Raw genomic sequence first — 21,737 nt, 5'->3', positions numbered from 1 at the left:
GAACACTGGATCGAAATATTTACAGAAATATATAATAAACACGTCCCAATAAAAACTATCAGAGTTAAACACACTCCTAAACCAGCTTGGTGTTCCAAAGAGTTGAAAGAGGCAGGCTACATTAGAGACTATCTTAAAGAGCAGGAATACCACGAAAAATCGTAAAACAACAACAACAACAACGACACACACACACACACACACACACACACACACACACACACACACACACACACACACACACACACACACACACACACACACACACACACACACAAAGAAGAAGAAGAAGAAGAAGAAAAAAAGAGAAGAAGAAGAAAATTCATTCTTAGCATATGAGGCATTAGAATATTTTTGTCTAATCCTCTTCCAACCATTCTTCTTTTCCAGTCATACACAACCCCTCCACAACTACTTCTTTCCTCACCCGGAGCTACTCAGAGAACTGCGGGTTCATCATGTCAAAATACACAATTCAGTTTTCCTTCATTTTTGTTGTTTGTTTGTTTGAACCAGGCCCAATATGATTTCAAACAAATATAACTTAATCTGTTGACTGAAATAAACCGTGAGTCGATCTGTTCGTGCAGTCAGGGATTGTTTGTATGAATGCAGGACACTGATTAAGTATATTTTATTGTTTGCAGCGACATGGACATAGTTAAACTCCTTGCTTACCTTAATTACGTCCCCTGAAGCTTTTTTTTTTTCCCCGGTATAAATCTGGATCAACTTCCGGCAGACCAAACACAACAGAGTGGGACTTTTAACTTGTTTCGTGCACAAATTCATAGCTGATGGGTTAGGTTATTGGTGAAATCTGTCACATTTAGTGCATGGTACTTAGAATAATATTAACATTTCCGTTGTGAAATAATATAGACATTTCCTTTGTGACGATGGCCAGACTGCCCCCTGCAATGTATCAGTCCTGATCCTGATCCAGATTCTGTTGCAGACGATAACCGCGGACAGTGTATCGAACGGCACGATTATTCAGACAAAAATTAATATTAACCCGGTTGAGTACATCGAATTCAAGTGCAACATCCTGAGTATACAGACAGCACGGGTACAGTCACAATCACAATTATCGAAATTGAAAGTAGATTTATAGTGATTCGATTCGTTAATGTCCTGTTCAATTTTAGTATCAACGTGTGGCGTTGCACATGCGTTCCGGTAAACACACACACACACACACACACACACACACACACACACACACCAAAACAAACAAAGGGTGAGTGGTGAAAGTAGATGACTTTGTTGAATTATTGACAAGGAAAATATGAAAATGACTGGGGTCACTTTTCAAAATGCACAATATCTGTAGAATGGTGATATTTTATTACATTGTCACAACAGATTAATTTATCTTTGAAATTCGCACTGCTCTCCATGGCACAGGGACAAGACTTCAGTATATGAAGCACCAAACTTTTGGTTTTCTTTTTGTCTGCCTGCAGCTTTATTTGTTTTCCTATGTCATCAGCATTGGGATATGTGTATTTATAAGAAAACCACCATGAAAGAACACGAATGCTGATAACAACAGCCATTATCAAGAACATTATCAACAGCAACAAAAACAGCAGTATTGAATAACAACATCAACCAGTATCAAAAGCAACATTACCAACTGCAATAAAAGCAGGAGTATGAAGCCACAACAACTAATAATAATAATGGTATTTATATAGCGCTGAATCTTGTGCAGAGACAAATCAAAGCGCTTTCGCACCAGTCATTCACATGCATGCATAACTCTAAAACTGTAGAAACAAGACAAGGAAGGGCAGGCAAAGGAGGCTATTTTGGGAAGAGGTGGGTTTTAAGGCCAGACTTGAAAGAGCTGAATGTGGAGACTTGACGAAGCGAAAGAGGAAGTTCATTCCAATCGCAAGGTCCAGAGACAGAGAAAGAACGGCGACCAACAGTCGAGTGTTTGAATCTGGGTATGCGTAAACAGAGTGGATCCGAAGCCAATCATAGTGAGCGAGATGGACTGTAGAGGTGAAGGCATCCGCATAGATAGGAAGGGGCAGTTTTGTGAATGCATATATAACATAGAGTGCTGATCTTATACTTCATTCGGTGTGAGACGGGAGCCAGTGGAGATGTTGCAAAAGAGGAGTGATGTGCTCAGATCTTTTCTTTCTGAGGACGAGTTGGGCAGCAGAGTTTTGTATGCACTGAAGGGACTGAATGGATGAAGCAGGCAAACCAGACAATAGAGAGTTACAGTAGTCAAGGCGAGAGAGAATGAGAGAAACGACAAGTCTAGATGTTGTGTCAGTGGACAGATATTTCCGGACGGCACCATTATCAGTAACAACAGTATCAACAGCAATAACACTGAATAACAGTATCAGCAGTGATCAACAACAGCAGTGACTACTCGTTTACTGTACACATGTTTTGATAGGAAAAAAATAGCAGTAAATTGATCATAACACGACATAAGTCATCACTATATTTATTTCATCTCGAGCTTCACCAAATTTTTAAGTTAGATACTTATACCAAACCATAGCACATATGGTGTGTTGTAGATAGGTGTGATAGCAATCAGTGCAAGATATATAAGTTAGAATTAAGTGAACTGTGGAGAGCTGTTTATGGAACAATGATAATAATTCAAATTTCATTGTAATTCAGTTATTTTGCTGCCTCTTCATCTGCACAGTTTCACTTTCAGTAGCATTACTGATTACTCCAACACTGCTAATCCCGAGTTCCCCATTGCCAGCCACATCTGTGTTCATCTGCAGTCTTACTGTCAGTGCTGTCATTCCACAGGGAACTATGGATGTTAGGTCACCAGGAGGCCACACACAAGTGGAGACCCTGCACTGCTGCCCACTTTGGTTTTCAGTAGTGCTTGTCATTATTCAACATATACAGGACACCACCTACTAAGGAGCGGTAATTTTGGTGTATGTGTTGGTGTGCATTAGAAACACAAGGAGATGGAGGTACCTCTCAGAATAGTATTTTTCAGTGCATTTGTGTGACGTATGATTTCAGACGTAATGACCAAATGGCATGCCCTGACCAGCTGGTGATGTCAGAGGTGAAAATAGAGATTGATGTGGCTGAAGAAACTGGACAACAGTGGGTGACACAGGATCAAACCTGGAACTTGCGTAAGCAGTTGTTTTTTTTTAAAGACAAAATTGAATCTTTAAACTGGGCTGTAAAATGCCGATACTAACCACAGAAAATAACCATATATTTTTGTTGTTGTTGTAAATTTTGGTGTTTCATCAGGTCTGAACTTTTGCTACTGGTTCTCTGTGTGTGTGTGTGTGTGTAAAGATGGGTTTGTAGACATGTGAGTGATTGACTGGGAGTATGACTGCAGATGGGCTCAACAGCCAAGTGGTTAAATCTTTGGACTTTTAGTCTGAGGGTCCTGGGTTCAGTTCTGGGGTACAGCTCCTGCTGAGTTGAGGGTGGAGGTTTTGCCTATCTGCCAGGTCAACAGATATGTGTACAGACCTGCTAGCACCTGAACCCTCTTTTTGGCTATATATTATGTATATTTACTTTAATATTACTATTAGAGAGAGAGACAGAGAGAGATGCATGCAGAAGATCAAATGTGCATGTTCAGCATCCCTAATCCTTGTCAGTGCATGAACACAGAAGAAAAAGAGTGAGTGCAGATATGCATGGTTTATAGACTTCATACGAAATTTACTATTCTTGGCACATTGTGCTCGTCATAATACAGATGCACCTTCTGCATCAGTGTTCTTCATGTATGTTGTAAATGAGGATCCTTAGACTAGTTCCAGTTTAACTCAAGCACCACTTTTTGCTCAAAATAAGAGTGATGTATAAACTTTGTCTTTAGAAATCAAACATAGATCCACACTGACAACCCATTTGTCATTACTTACACATTTACAATACAATATACAATGAAATACAAATTACAATACATCTTTATCAACCTGATTGGAAATGACATGTATATTAAAAGGATCATCACTCACACAACACAGTCTCACAGTCTGCAGTCAAGTCTAACATATATATATATATATATATAATGACAAAAGTTTAACTTAATAGTTAACAGGTTGATTTAGAACATGGAAGTGATAAAAACTTAGCAACTCGAATTATCACACAGTAGAAAATATTATAAAGAAAAACTAAGAAGCTCTGTTTCAGAATAAGAGAAACTATAATGAAATTATAATTATATTGAAAATTCCTCAGTGGCAGTTTCTGTAATAAAAGTATCACATTACTGGATGTCATAAAAGAGATATGTTCTGATTTCATTATCACATATGTCAAGAAACATTGATTTCAAAATAAGAAACCCTGTTCCAAATAAGAAATTCTTTTAGATTGCAGCTACAGTAGGTCTGCTTAACACATGATTTTAAGAAATAAAATGAACACAGCACACTTTTATAAACTTGGAAGACCATCAGCTGCGAATAAATCAAAATGTAGCCACCATTTCCACATATGTACATGTTTTTATTCACATCTGAAAAATAAAATATATATATATAAATCTCTACCCCTCCCCACCCCTACAGTAGGTCTGCTTAACACATGATTTTAAGAAATAAGTGAACATAGCACACTTTTATAAACTTGGAAGACCATCAGTTGCGAATAAATCAAAATGTAGCCACCATTTCCATATATGTACATGTTTTTATTCACATCTGAAAAATAAAAAAATATATATAAATCTCCACCCCTCCCCACCCCTTTCTCCCCTCCCCATGCACACACACACACACACACACACACACACTGACCAGTCTGAATGGAAGTGTGCATTGGTTTGGGTGTGTGGTGCACAAGGAACAAGCCAACAATTTCCTATTGTTTGGGGGGGGTCTCTTCAGGTGTGTTTGTTTTACATAGCAAAATAAAGTCTTTGTCTTTTTTTGTATTTTCATCATTGACACTGGTGTCTGCTGTTTCAGGTTCCACAGATGACCAGACTGAGATCCCTACCACCGCCACACCTTGTGACACAGACACGCGCAATCCATCCACTGTTAAACAGACAGACAGTGATCTACGTATAAAAACTGAAGCAGCTGATCACAGTGTGACGGATGATACGTTTCACCACTTCCAGTCAGAAGACAGGAAAGTGGACATCAAACATGAATCTGTCTCGTGTGCTGATTTGCCTCCTTCATCAGTTAGTCCACCAAATGCAGTGAATTCTCAACCCCTGAACCTTTCCAACAAAAGATTAGAGGTAAACTTTAATTTCCAGACTAAATGTGTCAGAGCAAACACCAGCTGTGATGTCATAAAAACTGAGCCAGTCATACCAAACATCAGCAGTGATGTCATAAAAACTGAGCCAGTCATACCAAACGTCGGTAGTCATGTCATCAAGACTGAACAAATCGCAACAAACACCAGCATTGACGTCATCAAGACTGAACAAATCACAGCAACCATCAGCAGTGACGTGCAGACTGAAGCAGTGACAGACATGGTAACAGTGACTTGCGATGTAGACGGATCTAACCCCCTTTCCAGCCGGGATGAAAACCACAGCATACCAGCAGGTGGTAACCAGGTGGGTACAACTTTTGCACCAGCTCACATCAGATGCTACATGTCTCTGACACGGCCTGTGTTGTGCTGTGGCTGTGTGGGAAATTGGTGAGGAGGCTGAAACTTGTGAAAGCTTACACAGCTTTCGGATGAGACATTATGCCATGGTCCCAAGTGCAGCATGCACTCAGCACATGTGAAAGAACTCACAGCAACAAAAGGGTTTGTCCCTTGGCACAATTCTTTAGGAAAATCCATGTTGATTGTAAAACACAAACACTTGCAGACTGAAATGTGAAACACACAAACAGAAAGGTGGTGGTTCACTATGGTGAAGTGCTTTCCCAGGGAGAGCAGCTTGAATTTCATGCAGAGAAATCCCTTGACAGAAAAGTAACACATCAAATATTTTGTAGGAATATAATACTTGTTATGTCTTTTACAAGTTACTGGGCAGTGTACCTTTCTTTTACTGTTCCCTTGCATCTGTACGTATACATTTGTGTGCATGTATCATTGCGGGGACTACAGCCTGTGTGACCTGCCCCTTGTTGACCTTCATTGCAGGGACTACAGCCTGTGTGACCTGCCCCTTGTTGACCTTCATTGCAGGGACTACAACCTGTGTGACCTGCCCCTTGTTGACCTTCATTGCAGGGACTACAACCTGTGTGACCTGCCCCTTGTTGACCTTCATTGCAGGGACTACAACCTGTGTGACCTGCCCCTTGTCTTGTTGACCTTCATTGCAGGGACTACAACCTGTGTGACCTGTCCCTTGTTGACCTTCATTGCAGGGACTACAACCTGTGTGACCTGCCCCTTGTTGACCTTCATTGCAGGGACTACAACCTGTGTGACCTGCCCCTTGTTGACCTTCATTGCAGGGACTACAACCTGTGTGACCTGTCTCTTGTTGACCTTCATTGCAGGGACTACAACCTGTGTGACCTGTCCCTTGTTGACCTTCATTGCAGGGACTGCAGCCTGTGTGACCTGCCCTGCTGGGGAGTTTCAGTTTTGCAATGCTCAGTCATTTTTTTTTTTTAAATGTGATTAGAATTCTGACGTATGTATTACCTCAACAATCTGTCATTGTTTTAATTATGGTTGTTAGGATCAAAGTTTCTGGAATCATCTAGGAACAGTTTGGTTTTTAGACTTGCAGGAAAATGAAATGTTTCTTTCTTGCAATGATTGTAAACAAAATTTGCACCATAAAATAAACAAGCAAAAGAAACCTAAAAAAAAAAAAAAAAAAAAAGCTTTAAATGTATTCGCTATTTCTTTTCTGGCTACTGCTGTTAGTGTTAACATAATGATAACTGGTGCTACTGAATGTGAGCATATAGTTTGTTTCCTTGCTACTGCTGTGAATATAATTATATGTAATGATAAACTGTTGCTACTGGATGTGAGCGTATTGTTTCTTTTCTAGCGACTGCTGTGAACATAATGATAAGCTATTGCTATAGGATGTGAGCATATTGTTTCTTTTTTGGCTACTGCTGTGAATCTTGTGATTAACTAGTGCTACTAAAGTAGTAGTGCTAGAGTTTATTGGGGGGGTTTTCATGGTTAATGTGAAAATAGTGATAAAGTTTTACTATTGAATGTGAGTGTATTATATATTTTGTTTCATTGCACATACTGCACCGTTTCTGAGTGCTGCCATTAATATAGTTACGAATCTGTGGTACCAGTTTTGAAGTGAATGTGTTATTTTGCTGTGAACATGCTGATAAATGATGAAGTCATGGCTGTTAGAAGTGACCACATCAGTTGTGTATGGATATTTCTCACAGGTGCCCTGCACACGGGGAAGGTCATGCACCAACATGGCAGAGAACTCCAAAGAAGATTGTGCATCAGTGGATTTTGTCATTGTGAGTATGACCCATTTCTGTATCAATGCAGCAAATGGCAGAGCAGTCATCATTCTAGAATTACCCACTTTGGGAATGTGTTTCAGCATGTTTCAGTGCATGTATGTGTATCTCTCTCTCATATACTCACAGTGACACAAGCATGCAAATTTTAGTTATTGTAGGATCTAGTTGACAGGTTTAGACTACTGTAATCTTTGGTCTATATGGCGCTACTTTTTTACCCAAGTCTGACCACAGAATCTTATAGGCTGTATCACAGTGTATGTGCCCTATCTGTGTCTGAAAACTGAATTGTGACTGCCACTTGGTGCCACCTTTCAAAATACATTCAGTTATGACAGCATCAAAGACATAAACAACATAAACACTCATAATGACGCTGTACAGCAACACTTCAGTCTTACTACTGGTCGATTGGACATGGTTCATGCTCACCATCCTATCAAATTGAAACCATATCGCATATTACACCAATTTTCAACTGAATGTTATCGTAGTTCACCGTTAGGCCATGAACAAAGAGTTTTGTCACTCTGAGTTGGGGATGAATTTATGGTGCGTAAGGAGAGAAATCAGAACTGAACTGATCACTATTTGAAATCAGAACGCATAGCAAAATGGCGGACTAGACTGAAAGCACGGGTAGCAGACTGGATTCTGATTGAACAAGTCAATGAACTGGGGCTTTACAACAGTGTGCATTCAACTAAAGGCTGTAAAATTGTTTTAAAAAAAGGAATGATAAAAAAATAAAATAAAACCAGCAGATAACCAATCAGACGAATGGAGTAACAGGGCCAAGTCAACAAGCAGACAAAAACAAGTCCGATTCTGATCCAGTTTTCTGAAGATGACATCACTATTCAGAAAACAACATCTGCTGTTCGCAGAGCCGTAATAGCGGACTTTCACTGTGTGGCGGATGCGGCTTATCGGATGTGCGCGCTTTATACATGTTCAGACTAATTTTTTCTTTCAATTTAGAGGCGAGCTGCAGTGCCTTGTAGGTTGAAAATTACAGTATTTGTAAATTGTGTATTCCTAATAAGCTTTTGCATGTAATGCAAAAAAAGGGCAAAAAACCAACTGCAAAAAGGAGTGACAGTATAAATAACACACCTGCACAGACACGCCCACGCATAATGCATTGACACACGCTTTGCACAGACACACACCCACACAATTTAATAAGTGCACACACACAAAATGATAATTTTACGTTAATCTAGACAAATTATTCATTAAAAATTGTAAAAATCAACATTATTTACACAAGAAATAAATTAGCAACAATATCAAATTGTAAACACACTCACCTCAGCGGGAGTGGGCGTGTCTGGAAAGTCCGTGAAAGTCCTGGGGTCCCAGTGAAAGGTGCAGCCAGTGGGAAGTCTGTCAGGTCTTTTACCCACTCATACATGTATTCTTGTTCCTCATCATCAATATCTACAGTCATCAAGTCATCTTGTCTTGCAGTATGGCCGTCACTAGTGTCACTGTCGATTTCGGTCTCAGCATTGTAGGGGTCAGTCAGCAAAGTTTCGTCGTCACTTTCAAAATCATCATCTGGTACTGAATGTCATCATCATCAGAAAAATCATCAGAGAATTCATTACTAGTGTCTAGGAGGTCACGTTCAATGTCTGATCCTTCTTGTGTCAAAAGTTCGACCACCTCACGCAGAGAGTGCGTTTGCTGCACTGCCATCTTTGTTGTGTAAGATCCGACCTTGGGACCCGGTCAAGAAAGATCGAGAGAAAAAAAGCCTTTCACATGATTCACAGTCAAGGGGAGAGAACTCAATTTTTCCAAGACTGGTCCCTCAAGAAGCCTGATAAGTTTCTCTTTAATTGAACACTGCTGAGTGTATGAAAAAAAAATTCGGAGATCGGTCGTATCTTATGTTCGGCACGTCATTCTGAGCGGGGGGAGCTCTGGAGCTTAAGCTCTGGCGCATCTCCAATGAGTTAACCACTGGGCTGTTGCATCCAGCTGCTGTCTGAAGGATTCTAATTCTATGATTGAAAAGCCAATGTTTTAACCACCAGGCTGTTACACCCAGCTGCTGTCTGAAGGATTCTAATTCTATGATTGAAAAGCCAATGCTTTAACCACCAGGCTGTTAATATCTAATTCTATGATTGAAAAGCCAATGCTTTAACCACCAGGTTGTTACACCCAGCTGCTGTCTGAAGGATTCTAATTCTATGATTGAAAAGCCAATGCTTTAACCACCAGGTTGTTACACCCAGCTGCTGTCTGAAGGATTCTAATTCTATGATTGAAAAGCCAATGCTTTAACCACCAGGCTATTACACCCAGCTGCTGTCTGAATGAAAAGCATGGATCTTTGGACCCAGTGACTGACCTACTGCTGCCCCAAATTGTGAAGCAGGTATTTTTGTTTTTCAGATAACACCGTGATATTAAACTGTTTAACCCATTCAGATAACACCGTGATATCAAACTGTTTAACCCATTCAGCCGTGCCTTGGCAGGCTCCCATGCCATACTGATGTGGAATAATGCAGACTATACACTGTTTTTCCTCCTGACTAGTTGTGGACACATCGGAAAGTATGTGACCATGCTACAGCTATGTAGCCGAAAATGAATTCAGAACAACTTTGACGTTGGCGTAACGTCGGAACAAACTGCAAGCGTAACAAAATACATGAAATGGTAACAGTTGGCATCTTTGCTTTCCGTCTACAGAAACTGGAGCCACCATGTTCCATGGAGGAGGGGGAGGAGCCACAAGGGGAGGGGGAGGAGCCACAAGAGTGTGGGGAGGAGGAGCCACAAGAGGAGGGGGAGGAGCCACAAGGCGAGCCCTCAGCTGTCCACAGCACGCTGCAGCCCCTGTGTCACTACGCTTCTGAGTCACCGCTGGCCATGAACTCACCTTACGTGTGTCCGCGCTGTTCTACTGCCTTTGTGCTGTTCAGAAGTTTGAAGCTACATGTGATGCAAGTTCATGGTGAGAAACTGCATGCTGTGTTACCTGTGTCCTCCACACCTGGTGGTTGTGATGCTGGAAATGTCAGCAGCATTAGTGTGGGAAATGGCTCAGACCTTGATGACAGAAAAGTTGCACAGAGAAAAAACAACAAAGCTGACGATAAAACTGACAAGGAAATTGTGGAGAAAAAGAGCAGGCAGCATGTATGTGATGTGTGCACTAAGGCTTTTGCTTGGGCTGATAACTTGAAGACACACAAGTTGATTCATACAGGTCATAAACCATTTGTGTGTAACGTGTGCAGTAAGGCTTTTACTCGATCTGATAATTTGAAGACACACAAGTTGATTCATACTGGTCATAAACCATTTGTTTGTGATGTGTGCAGTAAGGCTTTTACTGAGTCAGGTCACTTGAAGAGACACAAAGTGATTCATACTGGTCATAAACAATTTGTGTGTGATGTATGCAGTAAAGCTTTTACTCTGGCTGGTCACTTGAAGAGACACAAGTTGATTCATACCAGTCATAGACCATTTGTGTGTGATGTGTGTAGTAAGGCTTTTACTCTGGCTGGTGACTTGAAGAGACACAAACTGATTCATACTGGTCAAAAACCATTTGTATGTGACTTGTGCAATAAGGCTTTTTCTCGTGCATGTACTTTGAAGACTCACAAATTGATTCATTCCAGTCGTAAACTGTTTGTGTGTGATGTGTGCAGTAAGGCATTTACTGAGGCAAGAAATTTGAAGAGACACAAAATGATTCATACCGATCATAAACCATTTGTGTGTGACAAATGCAGCAAGTCTTTTACTCGGGCTGGTGACTTAAAGCAACACAAGTTGATTCATACTGGTCACATATCATTTGTATGTGATGTGTGCAGTAAGGCTTTTACAGAGGCTGGTCATTTGAAGAGACATAAGTTGATTCATACTGGTCATAAACCATTTGTGTGTGATGTGTGTAGTAAGGCTTTTACTGAGGCTGGTCACTTGAAGAGACACAAGTTAATTCATACTGGTCAAAAACCATTTGTGTGTGATGTGTGCAGTAAGGCTTTTACTGATGCTGGTCATTTGAAGAGACACAAGTTGAGTCATACTGGTAATAAACCACTTGGGTGTGACGTGTGAAGTAAGACTTTTACTGAGGCTGGTAGCTTGAAGCAACACAGGTTTATTCCTGCTGGTCATAAATCATTTGTGTGCGATGTAGGCAGCAAGGCTGGACATTTGAAGACGCACGAGTTAATTCATACCCCTCATAGACCATTTGCATGTGACATGTGCAGTAGGGCTTGCTTTTAACTTTGGCTGATAACTTGAAGACACACAGGGGAAGAACCTTGCACCTGTCCACACTGTCCTGCTGTTTTCACATGTTCAGGGTGTTTGGAAAAGCACACAAGAGAAATGAGCAGTGTGTCAAGGTGTACACACCATACTGCAGCTTTCACCTGATCAGGTGTTGTGAAGAAACACACTGTATGACCTCACACCTCCACTATGTGACCCCACGCCTCAAGAAGGACTGAACATTTATTGTCCATCAGTTTACCACAGGACAGAGTGTGTGGGGGGGTGTGGGGGGGGTGAGAGAGAGGGAGAGAGAGAGCAAGTTTGTGAACTGTGCATGTTGCAATGGCAATCTGACTTTTCAACTTTGTCATGATTTCTACAGTGCAATATTATGGTATTTTATCACACACTGTTGTATTCTGCTGTTTACATTTTGATCAACCACATATTTTTTTCCCTGTGGTGGTTATTTATTTTATTATTTTGCTAATTTATATATTTACTGATGTATTTATTGTTTATTTCATTTGTTTCCTTATCCATTTGGGTATTTATAACTTAAGTATTATTTATTCATTCATAATTATATAGTGTGTGTTCACCTATGGATGTGTGTGTGATTATACATGTGTGTGTATATAATGTGTATGTATGATAATGTTATGTATGTGTGTATCTACCTATCTGTCTGTCTGTCTGCCTGTCTGTCTATCTATCTATATATCTATCTGTCTGCCTGTATGTCTCTCTCTCTCTCTCTCTCTCTCTCTCTATATATATATATATATATATCTATGGTGAACATTTCTGATAATGTTGAATGTAGCTTTTGTGGATCACATCCAGAAAGCATTGAACACCTTTTCTGGAGATGTGAGATAGTGCAGAGATTTTGGTCTGCTTTCCAAAGTGATATAATGACAAATGCAGTAATGAACTTAATGTTCAGTTAAGTGAAGGATTGGTTTTATTTAGTGACTCACCCACATTTGCTACCAACATTTTTTTTTTTTTTTTAATCATCTTACTTGCCAAAAACGTTCTGTATAACCCGCAAATTCAATAAACAGCCACCACAATTCAATTCATTTAGATCACAGCTCAGTTACTCTGAAGATACAAAATTGAAGAACATACATCTTATATTCTGATGAACCATTATGTTTCATACAAAGTGGAACAACTACCTGCCAATTATGGAAACTGTTAACTAATTATAATCTTCCTTCTTCCTAGAAATCATTGCTTGTTATGGTCCTTATGAATGAATAGATAAATAAATAATAAAAAGCATCTATAGCAATGACATTATGCTAGTATTGTTAGCTATTGATTGATTGATTGATGTGGATACTTATATAGCGCCTATCCTCGGTCAGAGACCAAGCTCTAAGCGCTTTACATACACGGGGACATTTGCACCACAGGCTGCCTACCTGGGTAGAGCCAACTGACGGCTGCCACTGGGCGCTCATCATTCGTTTCCTGTGTCATTCAATCAGATTTCAGACGTACACACATACAGACATGTAACATTTTACATGTATGACCTTTTTTATTTATTTATTTACCCCGCCATGTAGGCAGCCATACTCCGTTTTCGGGGGTGTGCATGCTGGGTATATTCTTGTTTCCATAACCCACCGAACGCTGACATGGATTACAGGATCTTTAACGTGCGTATTTGATCTTCTGTGTGCGCATACACACAAAGGGGGTTCAGGCACTAGCAGGTCTGCACATATGTTGACCTGGGAGATCAGGAAAATCTCCACCCTTTACCCAGCAGGTGCACCGAGATTCGAACCCAGGACCCTCAGATTGAAAGTCCAGCGCTTTAACCATTCGGCTATTGCACCCGTCGGTCCGCTTTTCCAGTGATGTGGAAGTCCATGCTATGATGCTGTTGTTTGCTTGTTTTACCATCTTGGTCTTATTCCTGTTGTAGTTGTTGTAATTGTTGCTATTGCTACTTTATTGTTACAAGCTTCGGTTGGTTTGTTTTTACTACTTCTACTACTATTACAATTGTTTTTTAAAGATATCATCACCAATTACTATTGTCATTGTTAATGTTATTGTCAATATTAATTGATTGACCGAATGATTGTTTTCTTAATGCTCGGTGGGTGTTTCTGTTAATACTGTTTCTTTGTGTTGAAATACACATCTTTTGCAAAATTATAGAATATTAAAAAAAGAAAAAAAAACTTTTCATTAAATGTGTTTTTATACACCATAACCATTCCATTTGAATTTAAAATCCTCCATGCACACCGAAACTTCTTTCCTTTCAAACCAGTCTCTGCTATCTGAGGACATGTGAGTTCACAGACCTCAAACTCTCACGGCGTGTTGCACGGGTAGCACTACGTGACGTTTTTAAGTGTACGTGTCAGCCGAGACCTCCACCAGTGGACAATCGTCAAAAACCCAGCACTGAACTTGACCTTCAGGGCTTTGTAATGCGTCATAAAAACTCACCTTCACCAGTGTGTCAGCTTGAACATCTGTGTGTGTGTGTGTGTGTGTGTGTGTGTACCATGCACATACTGGAACAGCAAAGACATGCATGCAGAACAACATCGTGAACGAACAATGCGTGCACATCACTGACAGAAACACACACACACACACACACACACACACACACACGCACGCATGCAGTAACACACACACTGTGGGACACGCACACGCGCATGCACGCATAAACACACATAAACACACATAAACACGCACACACATACATACATACACACACACACACACGCACGCAGTAACACACACACACACACATAAACACACACACACACACACACACCATACCACTACACACCATACCAGACACCAAAAATAGGATATCAAAGAAAGCTGAGTTGTAGAGATGTGTCTTGAAGCCAGACCGGAATTCTGACATGTGTCATGCACGTGTCGTCAGCTTCCTCCACCTCCTTCCACACTCTCCCCTCTCTCTTGACTACCACCACCCCTCTCTTAGCCACTACCCCCACCCCTCTCTCACCACTCTTCCCACCACTCTCTCACCCCCACCCCTCTCTCACCACCACCCCCACCCCTCTCGGCCACCACCCCCACCCCTGTCTTGGCCACCACCACCACCCCTCTCTTCCCACCACTCCCACCCCTCTCTCACCCCCACCCCTCTCTTCCCACCATTTTTTTTTTAATGTAATTTTTTTCCTATTTGTAAGTGCCAGGGATAACCAACCCTTTTGTTGCAACAGGTTCTTTTACGTGCATTTAATGTATGCTGCTCATGGGACCTCAGTTTATCATATATGAAAGACTAGCGCCCAGACCATCACTGAGTCTTGGTTAGGTAGGGGGTACTTGGGAGTGATATGTGTTTGTGTGTGTGCGTGTGTGTGTGTGTGCTGTATATGTGTTGTATGTGTGTGCAGTAGGTGCATGTGTTGAATATGTGTATCATATGCATGTGTGTGCTGTATGTGTATGCGTGTGTGCTGTATGCGTGTTGTAAGTGCGTTGTACATGTGGGCTGTATGTGTGTTCTGTATATGTTTGTTGTATACATGTGTGTGTTGTAAGTGTGTGATGTGTGTTATCTGTACTTGTTTTATGTATGTGTGTACTTCATGTGTGTTCCACACACCTTCACACATCTGACACACCTCGACACATCTCATGTATATAACACACAGACCACCACAACTCATTTTGAGCAGGGACACCCAAATGGATGGGGACTTTTATTTTAGGAAACTCGTCCCAATAATAAAGCTTTCCATTAGCAGTAGTTATCAATCTTTCTTTTGTTTTTTTTTCTCATAAAATATATCATTCCATATGGTTTCCATCGGGTGCATCTGGAAAATATACACATGACATACATAACAGTACATTAAATCCCAGAAAGGCCAAAGACTGCTGGTTCTTCAAACAGGCATTCTTGCTTTAGTCCAGCAGACCACATTGGGTCGTATCAGGACTGCCCAACTACACATAAAAAAAATCAACCCTGTTACACATTAAACTTTCAAACCAGAAAAAAAAAAAAAGCAAAATGACACAGTCCAGGTGATATTATCTTAACCATTAAGCTCCTTAAGGCAAACAGGACGAGGCTGTGCTGAGGACGTCAGTCCTTCTGCTTAATTCATCATTTCATACTCGCAAAGAACAATGCTGAATAGACAGCTAGTGCCCATCCCAACATTAACAATATCACAACCTTATTGCCAGAGCAAAACAGCACAGATAGTACATAACAGACTAGAGAAGAGAGAAAAAAAAGTGCGTGGGCTTGCTGGCAAAACAATAAGTACAAAAAAAAAAGAAGCAGAGATGCCAACCACTGTCATGTATTTGTAGGAACAATCAGAAAACTTGGTAGGAACATTTTGGATTTGGTAGAAAACACTCAGACTTTTGGCGAAACTTCTGTTCAACTGCTGTTTCTTCACAGCTGACACATCTGTGGCACAGTGTCGTTTCCCTGTCTTTGTCTTGCTTCTCACAGTCACAATCCATGGCCGACTTTCCAGCCGCTTGTTCCTTCCTTGCTCTGCATAGCTTAATCCACCAGGCACAGACGCTGTTTGACTGAGACGCAACTTCTCTTGTTTGGGTCAAACGATTAAGCTGATTGGTCCACTCAATGCTGTTTCAATGTAAACACACGCACGATTAGCTGAGCATCATCACATGAGACCAAGGTTAGTAGTGACTGCCCTGGTTTCATGATCAAGCGTCTGGGTAATGTTACAACAGGAAAGCGTGTGACCATGCCATGTACTCAAAAATGAACTCATCGGAACAATTCTGACAATGGCGAAACATTGTAACAAACTGAAATCGAGCGTAACAAAATGCAGCAAAATTGTGACAGTTGGCATCTCTGAAGAAGAAAAAACAACAGAGAATGGACTGGCAAGGTAGAAAAAGCAGACAACAGTGATGGAAATAAAAGAAAGGCAAAGAGAAAGCAAGCAATGGAACATTTCTAGCACAGAATCCCACAGGTAGGCTGTAGAGTAGTTGTTCCAAGACAACACAGTCAGGGGGGGCAAAGGGGAGGTAACCTACTTCCAGGAGGTTATCGGCCGTGGCTACTTTTGTTTTCTCCGCATAGGCGGATAGTAGTTTGCACAGGACAGGAATGTCAGACCCCTGCCGGAGTCTGCACTAGTGGGTCACAATTAAGTATGTGTAATTAAAACAGTGTTTTATGCATTAGGCTGACCACAGGTATGTGCCAGTTCCCCCCTAAGACAACACAGTGTTTTACGCCTTAGGCTGACCACAGGTATGTGCCAGTACCCTCTAAGACAACACAGTGTTTTATGCCTTAGGCTGACCACAGGTATGTGCCAGTTCCCCCCTAAGACAACACAGTGTTTTATGCCTTAGGCTGACCACAGGTATGTGCCAGTACCCTCTAAGACAACACAGTGTTTTACGCCTTAGGCTGACCACAGGTATGTGCCAGTATCCTCTAAGACAACACAGTGTTTTACGCCTTAGGCTGACCACAGGTATGTGCCATTTCCCCCCTAAGACAACAGTCTTTTACACCTTAGGCTGACCACAGGTATGTGCCAGTACCCCCCTAAGACAACACAGTCTTTTACACCTTAGGCTGACCACAGGTATGTGCCATTTCCCCCCTAAGACAACACAGTGTTTTACGCCTTAGGCTGACCACAGGTATGTGCCATTTCCCCCTTAAGACAACACAGTGTTTTACGCCTTTGGCTGACCACAGGTATGTGCCATTTCCCCCCTAAGACAACACAGTGTTTTACGCCTTAGGCTGACCACAGGTATGTGCCATTTCCCCCCTAAGACAACACAGTGTTTTACGCCTTAGGCTGACCACAGGTATGTGCCATTTCCCCCCTAAGACAACCGTGTTTTACGCCTTAGGCTGACCACAGGTATGTGCCAGTTCCATCCTTGCCCCCTCAGTAACTGTCGTCAGGCAGAGGTTAAGGGTTAAAAAAAAATTTAAAAAAAAGGAAAAGAAAGAAAAAAAAAACGGTTTTAAAAACATCTAATAGTCTTTTATGGCCTCTGGGGTAGTGAATTCATATCCACTGTGTCTGGAGCTGGGCCAAGGAAGGCAGTGAATTCATATCCACTGTGTCCAGGGCTGGGCACAGGAAGGCATTGAATTCATGTCCACTGTGTCCAGGGCTGGGCACAGGAAGGCAGTGAATTCATGTCCACTGTGTCCAGGGCTGGGCACAGGAAGGCGAGGGGGGCCCAGTCCTCACCTTCTGCCGCTTAAGACTCCCCCAACCGAAGTCAGAGAGGAAAATCGGAGTAAAGTGCCTTTCCCAAGGACACAACACCAGGCCGAAAACGGGGCCTGGAACCCTGGATCACTCGTCAACACTGGATCACAAGTCCAACGCCTGACCGATTTGGCCATGGTGCCTCCTACGGATAAAATGCCACTAAAAAAAAATCATCATTTCAAACTGGTTGTTCTTGTCAAATGTGCAGATGTACATAATCTTTTTCTTTTCTTTTTTTTAAGAAACCCTAAAAAAAAAAAAATAAGAAGAAAAATACATCAGAACACTGTAAGCTGTATCACCCTTTCTTATGTGAATCATACCATGTCATCATTTTTGTATAAAAATTTTTTTTTTTTTTAAATCCCCCCAAAAATCAGAACAGACTGATCTTCTGCAAGTGTTACACAGATGTAGAATGAAGGAGTGACGCCCTGAATGCGATTGGTAGTGCTGACCATGTCTGATAATAATGAGAGATAGATAGAGTAAAAACATGTGAATTCACAGCATCTGTTTCAAAACAAATGTGGTTATAAGCGGTGCATGTCATGTTTAAAACATCTGCCTGATTTTCATGTGCATGTGAGTAGTGTGCATCAGCGTGCATGCGCATGTGAGAACGAGTGTAAAAATGAGTGTTTGAGTGTGTGTGTGAGTGTGTGTGTGTGTGTGTGTGTGGTGAGAGACAGATTGACAATGAATGCGTTTTTAATGCTGTAGATATATATATATCTATCCTCATCCAAAATGTGTGTGTTTCTGCCTGCATGACCTAATACTTGTGATTTTATTTATAATTCTTGCAATGCATGTGTATGAAGAAATTCCCTTGTGTGGTGGATAAATAAAGTGATAATCATATCTGTTTTGGTGTGGGGTTTTTTTTTTTGTTTGTTTGTTTTGTTTTGGGATTTTTTTTGCACTGTATCTTACTATAATCAAGGAATTCAAACAATGTTATTCATATCACATGTTGAAACAATCTTTTATAATGACTACCATTTCAAAACGACTGTTTCAAATTTTACTCAACAAGCTAAATATCATAATGTAAATGCTTATGACTGATCGTAATGTGGAGATACATAAGTAGAAATTTCATTAAGAAGTATAAATATTGTTGTGCATGTACAATCATTTCTTTGTTAAAAAAAAAAAAAGAAAAAAAAAGTGCTTAACATTCAAACGCATCAACAATAAAATTTTCAATGAATAAAACAAAAAGTTTCAACAGATTATAAAAAAAAACATTTGAACTTCAAAAACTGACAACAAAAATTCTATTTTGTTGAGAATAACTGTATCCAAATCCAGCATAAAAATCTAAAATGTTTTGTCTAAACCCATCCACCATAAAAATCTAAAATATCTCATCTAAAACCAATGTGGTCAATACATGATTCTAGAAAGAACAAAGAGACACAGGTCCAAATATTCTGTGAACATTATTTTGCAGGCGATAAAAGGGCAGTGGCTGCCCAGCGTCAATGTCAGTCAGTAAGAGGGAGACAAAAACAATCTGGGTACAAGTCACCTCACATGCCATCCCATGTCAGATGAATTTTACCAAGATTCTTTCAGTCTACCTCTTACTGTCACATGAACTATTCCTACAGGAAACTAAACGAGGTTTAGTTGCCCGACAATTATTTTGACCTCTTACACACACACATGAACTATTCCTACAGGAAACAAAACGAGGTTTAGTTGCCCGACAATCATTTTGACCTCTTACACACACACATGAACTATTCCTACAGGAAACAAAACAAGGTTTAGTTGCCCGACAATCATTTTGACCTCTTACACACACACATGAACTATTCCTACAGGAAACAAAACAAGGTTTAGTTGCCCGACAATTATTTTGACCTCTTACACACACACATGAACTATTCCTACAGGAAACAAAACAAGGTTTAGTTGCCCGACAATCATTTTGACCTCTTACACACACACATGAACTATTCCAACAGGAAACTAAACGAGGTTTAGTTGCCCGACAATCATTTTGACCTCTTACACACACACACACATGAACTATTCCTACAGGAAACTAAACAAGGTTTAGTTGCCCGACAATCATTTTGACCTCTTACTGTCACATGAACTATTCCTACAGGAAACAAAACGAGGTTTAGTTGCCCGACAATCATTTTGACCTCTTACACACACACATGAACTATTCCTACAGGAAACTAAACAAGGTTTAGTTGCCCGACAATCATTTTGACCTCTTACACACACATGAACTATTCCAACAGGAAACTAAATGAGGTTTAGTTGCCCGACAATCATTTTGACCTCTTACACACACACACATCAACTATTCCTACAGGAAACTAAACGAGGTTTAGTTGCCCAACAATCATGTTGACCTCTTACACACACACATGAAACTAAACGAGGTTTAGTTGCCTGACAATCATTTTGACCTCTTACACACACACACATGAACTATTCATACAAGAAACTACATGAGGTTTAGTTGCCTGACAATGATTTTGACCAGAAAACAAAAACAAAAAAAAACAAAACAAAAAACAAAGAAGCAACAAAAACCAGAAATCAGACATGCAAAATGTCGTTGAGAAATACCCAGGGTTCTCACAGTTATGGCCGGCCACACAAAATTCCAGACTTTTTCCAGAGCAGGCTAAATAAATATTCTTCACACCAGACATGATGTCAAATGGAAACAAAAATCTGTCTGCTACACTGCTGGTTTAAATATCTCCACACCCATGTTCGGTTTTCACCACTCGTTATGATTTTTCTATTGGTTGATTGTTCTCTTTCGAGTGCATTGAGCTCTTTGTTGAATGGTACGTACAAGTCAAAGAATTGATTAAAATTCATAGACTATTTCCAGCCCTGGAAATGGATCTGTCCTTTTTTTTCTAAGACTTTTTCCAGACTGCCTTGTCTCTGTGCGAACCCTGAATACACCCCATGACACACACATGGAAAAAACAATACACCCCATGACACACACATGGAAAAACAATACACCCCATGACACACACATGGAAAAACAATACACCCCATGACACACACATGGAAAAACAATACACCCCATGACACACACATGGAAAAACAATACACCCCATGACACACACAGAAAAGCAATACACCCCATGACACGCACACAGAAAAGCAATACACCCCATGACACACACATGGAAAAACAATACACCCCATGACACACACATGGAAAAACAATACACCCCATGACACACACATGGAAAAACAATACACCCCATGACACACACATGGAAAAAACAATACACCCCATGACACACACACAGAAAAGCAATACACCCCATGACACACACAGAAAAACAATACACCCCATGACACACACAGAAAAGCAATACACCCCATGACACACACACAGAAAAGCAATACACCCCAAGACACACACACAGAAAAACAATACACCCCATGACACACACACAGAAAAGCAATACACCCCATGACACGCACACAGAAAAACAATACACCCCATGACACGCACACAGAAAAGCAATACACCCCATGACACGCACACAGAAAAGCAATACACCCCATGACACACACAGAAAAGCAATACACCCCATGACACACACAGAAAAACAATACACCCCATGACACACACACAGAAAAGCAATACACCCCATGACACACACAGAAAAACAATACACCCCATGACACACACACAGAAAAGCAATACACCCCATGACACACACAGAAAAGCAAT

At 40.7% G+C, this 21,737-nt stretch overlaps 1 protein-coding gene and 2 long non-coding RNA genes across 3 annotated transcripts; 2 read left to right on the top strand and 1 right to left on the bottom strand.

Annotated features, from left to right (window-relative positions):
* Nucleotides 1-727: 727 nt before the first annotated feature.
* Nucleotides 728-14,058, top strand: LOC143299821 (uncharacterized). The gene is made up of 5 exons (XM_076613285.1): nt 728-757; nt 3,031-3,149; nt 4,965-5,578; nt 7,362-7,442; nt 10,161-14,058. The coding sequence occupies exons 2-5, from the start codon at nt 3,044-3,046 to the stop codon at nt 11,547-11,549; spliced, it is 2,190 nt and encodes a 729-aa protein (XP_076469400.1). The 5' UTR covers nt 728-757; nt 3,031-3,043; the 3' UTR covers nt 11,550-14,058.
* Nucleotides 14,059-15,307: 1,249 nt separating this feature from the next.
* On the top strand, nt 15,308-18,469 carry LOC143299712 (uncharacterized). The gene is made up of 2 exons (XR_013057555.1): nt 15,308-16,918; nt 17,345-18,469. It is a non-coding gene; the product is annotated as an uncharacterized LOC143299712 (long non-coding RNA).
* Nucleotides 18,470-19,579: 1,110 nt separating this feature from the next.
* Nucleotides 19,580-21,151, bottom strand: LOC143299713 (uncharacterized). The gene is made up of 2 exons (XR_013057556.1): nt 20,303-21,151; nt 19,580-20,014 (listed from the first exon to the last, which is right to left on the bottom strand). It is a non-coding gene; the product is annotated as an uncharacterized LOC143299713 (long non-coding RNA).
* Nucleotides 21,152-21,737: the final 586 nt, after the last annotated feature.

The sequence above is a fragment of the Babylonia areolata genome, chromosome 25 (genome assembly GCF_041734735.1).
Source record: "Babylonia areolata isolate BAREFJ2019XMU chromosome 25, ASM4173473v1, whole genome shotgun sequence".
In the NCBI taxonomy this organism is placed as follows: domain Eukaryota; kingdom Metazoa; phylum Mollusca; class Gastropoda; order Neogastropoda; family Buccinidae; genus Babylonia; species Babylonia areolata.
The sequence above is the reverse complement of the archived record's forward strand: the minus strand, read 5'-3'. Positions and strand labels throughout refer to the sequence as shown.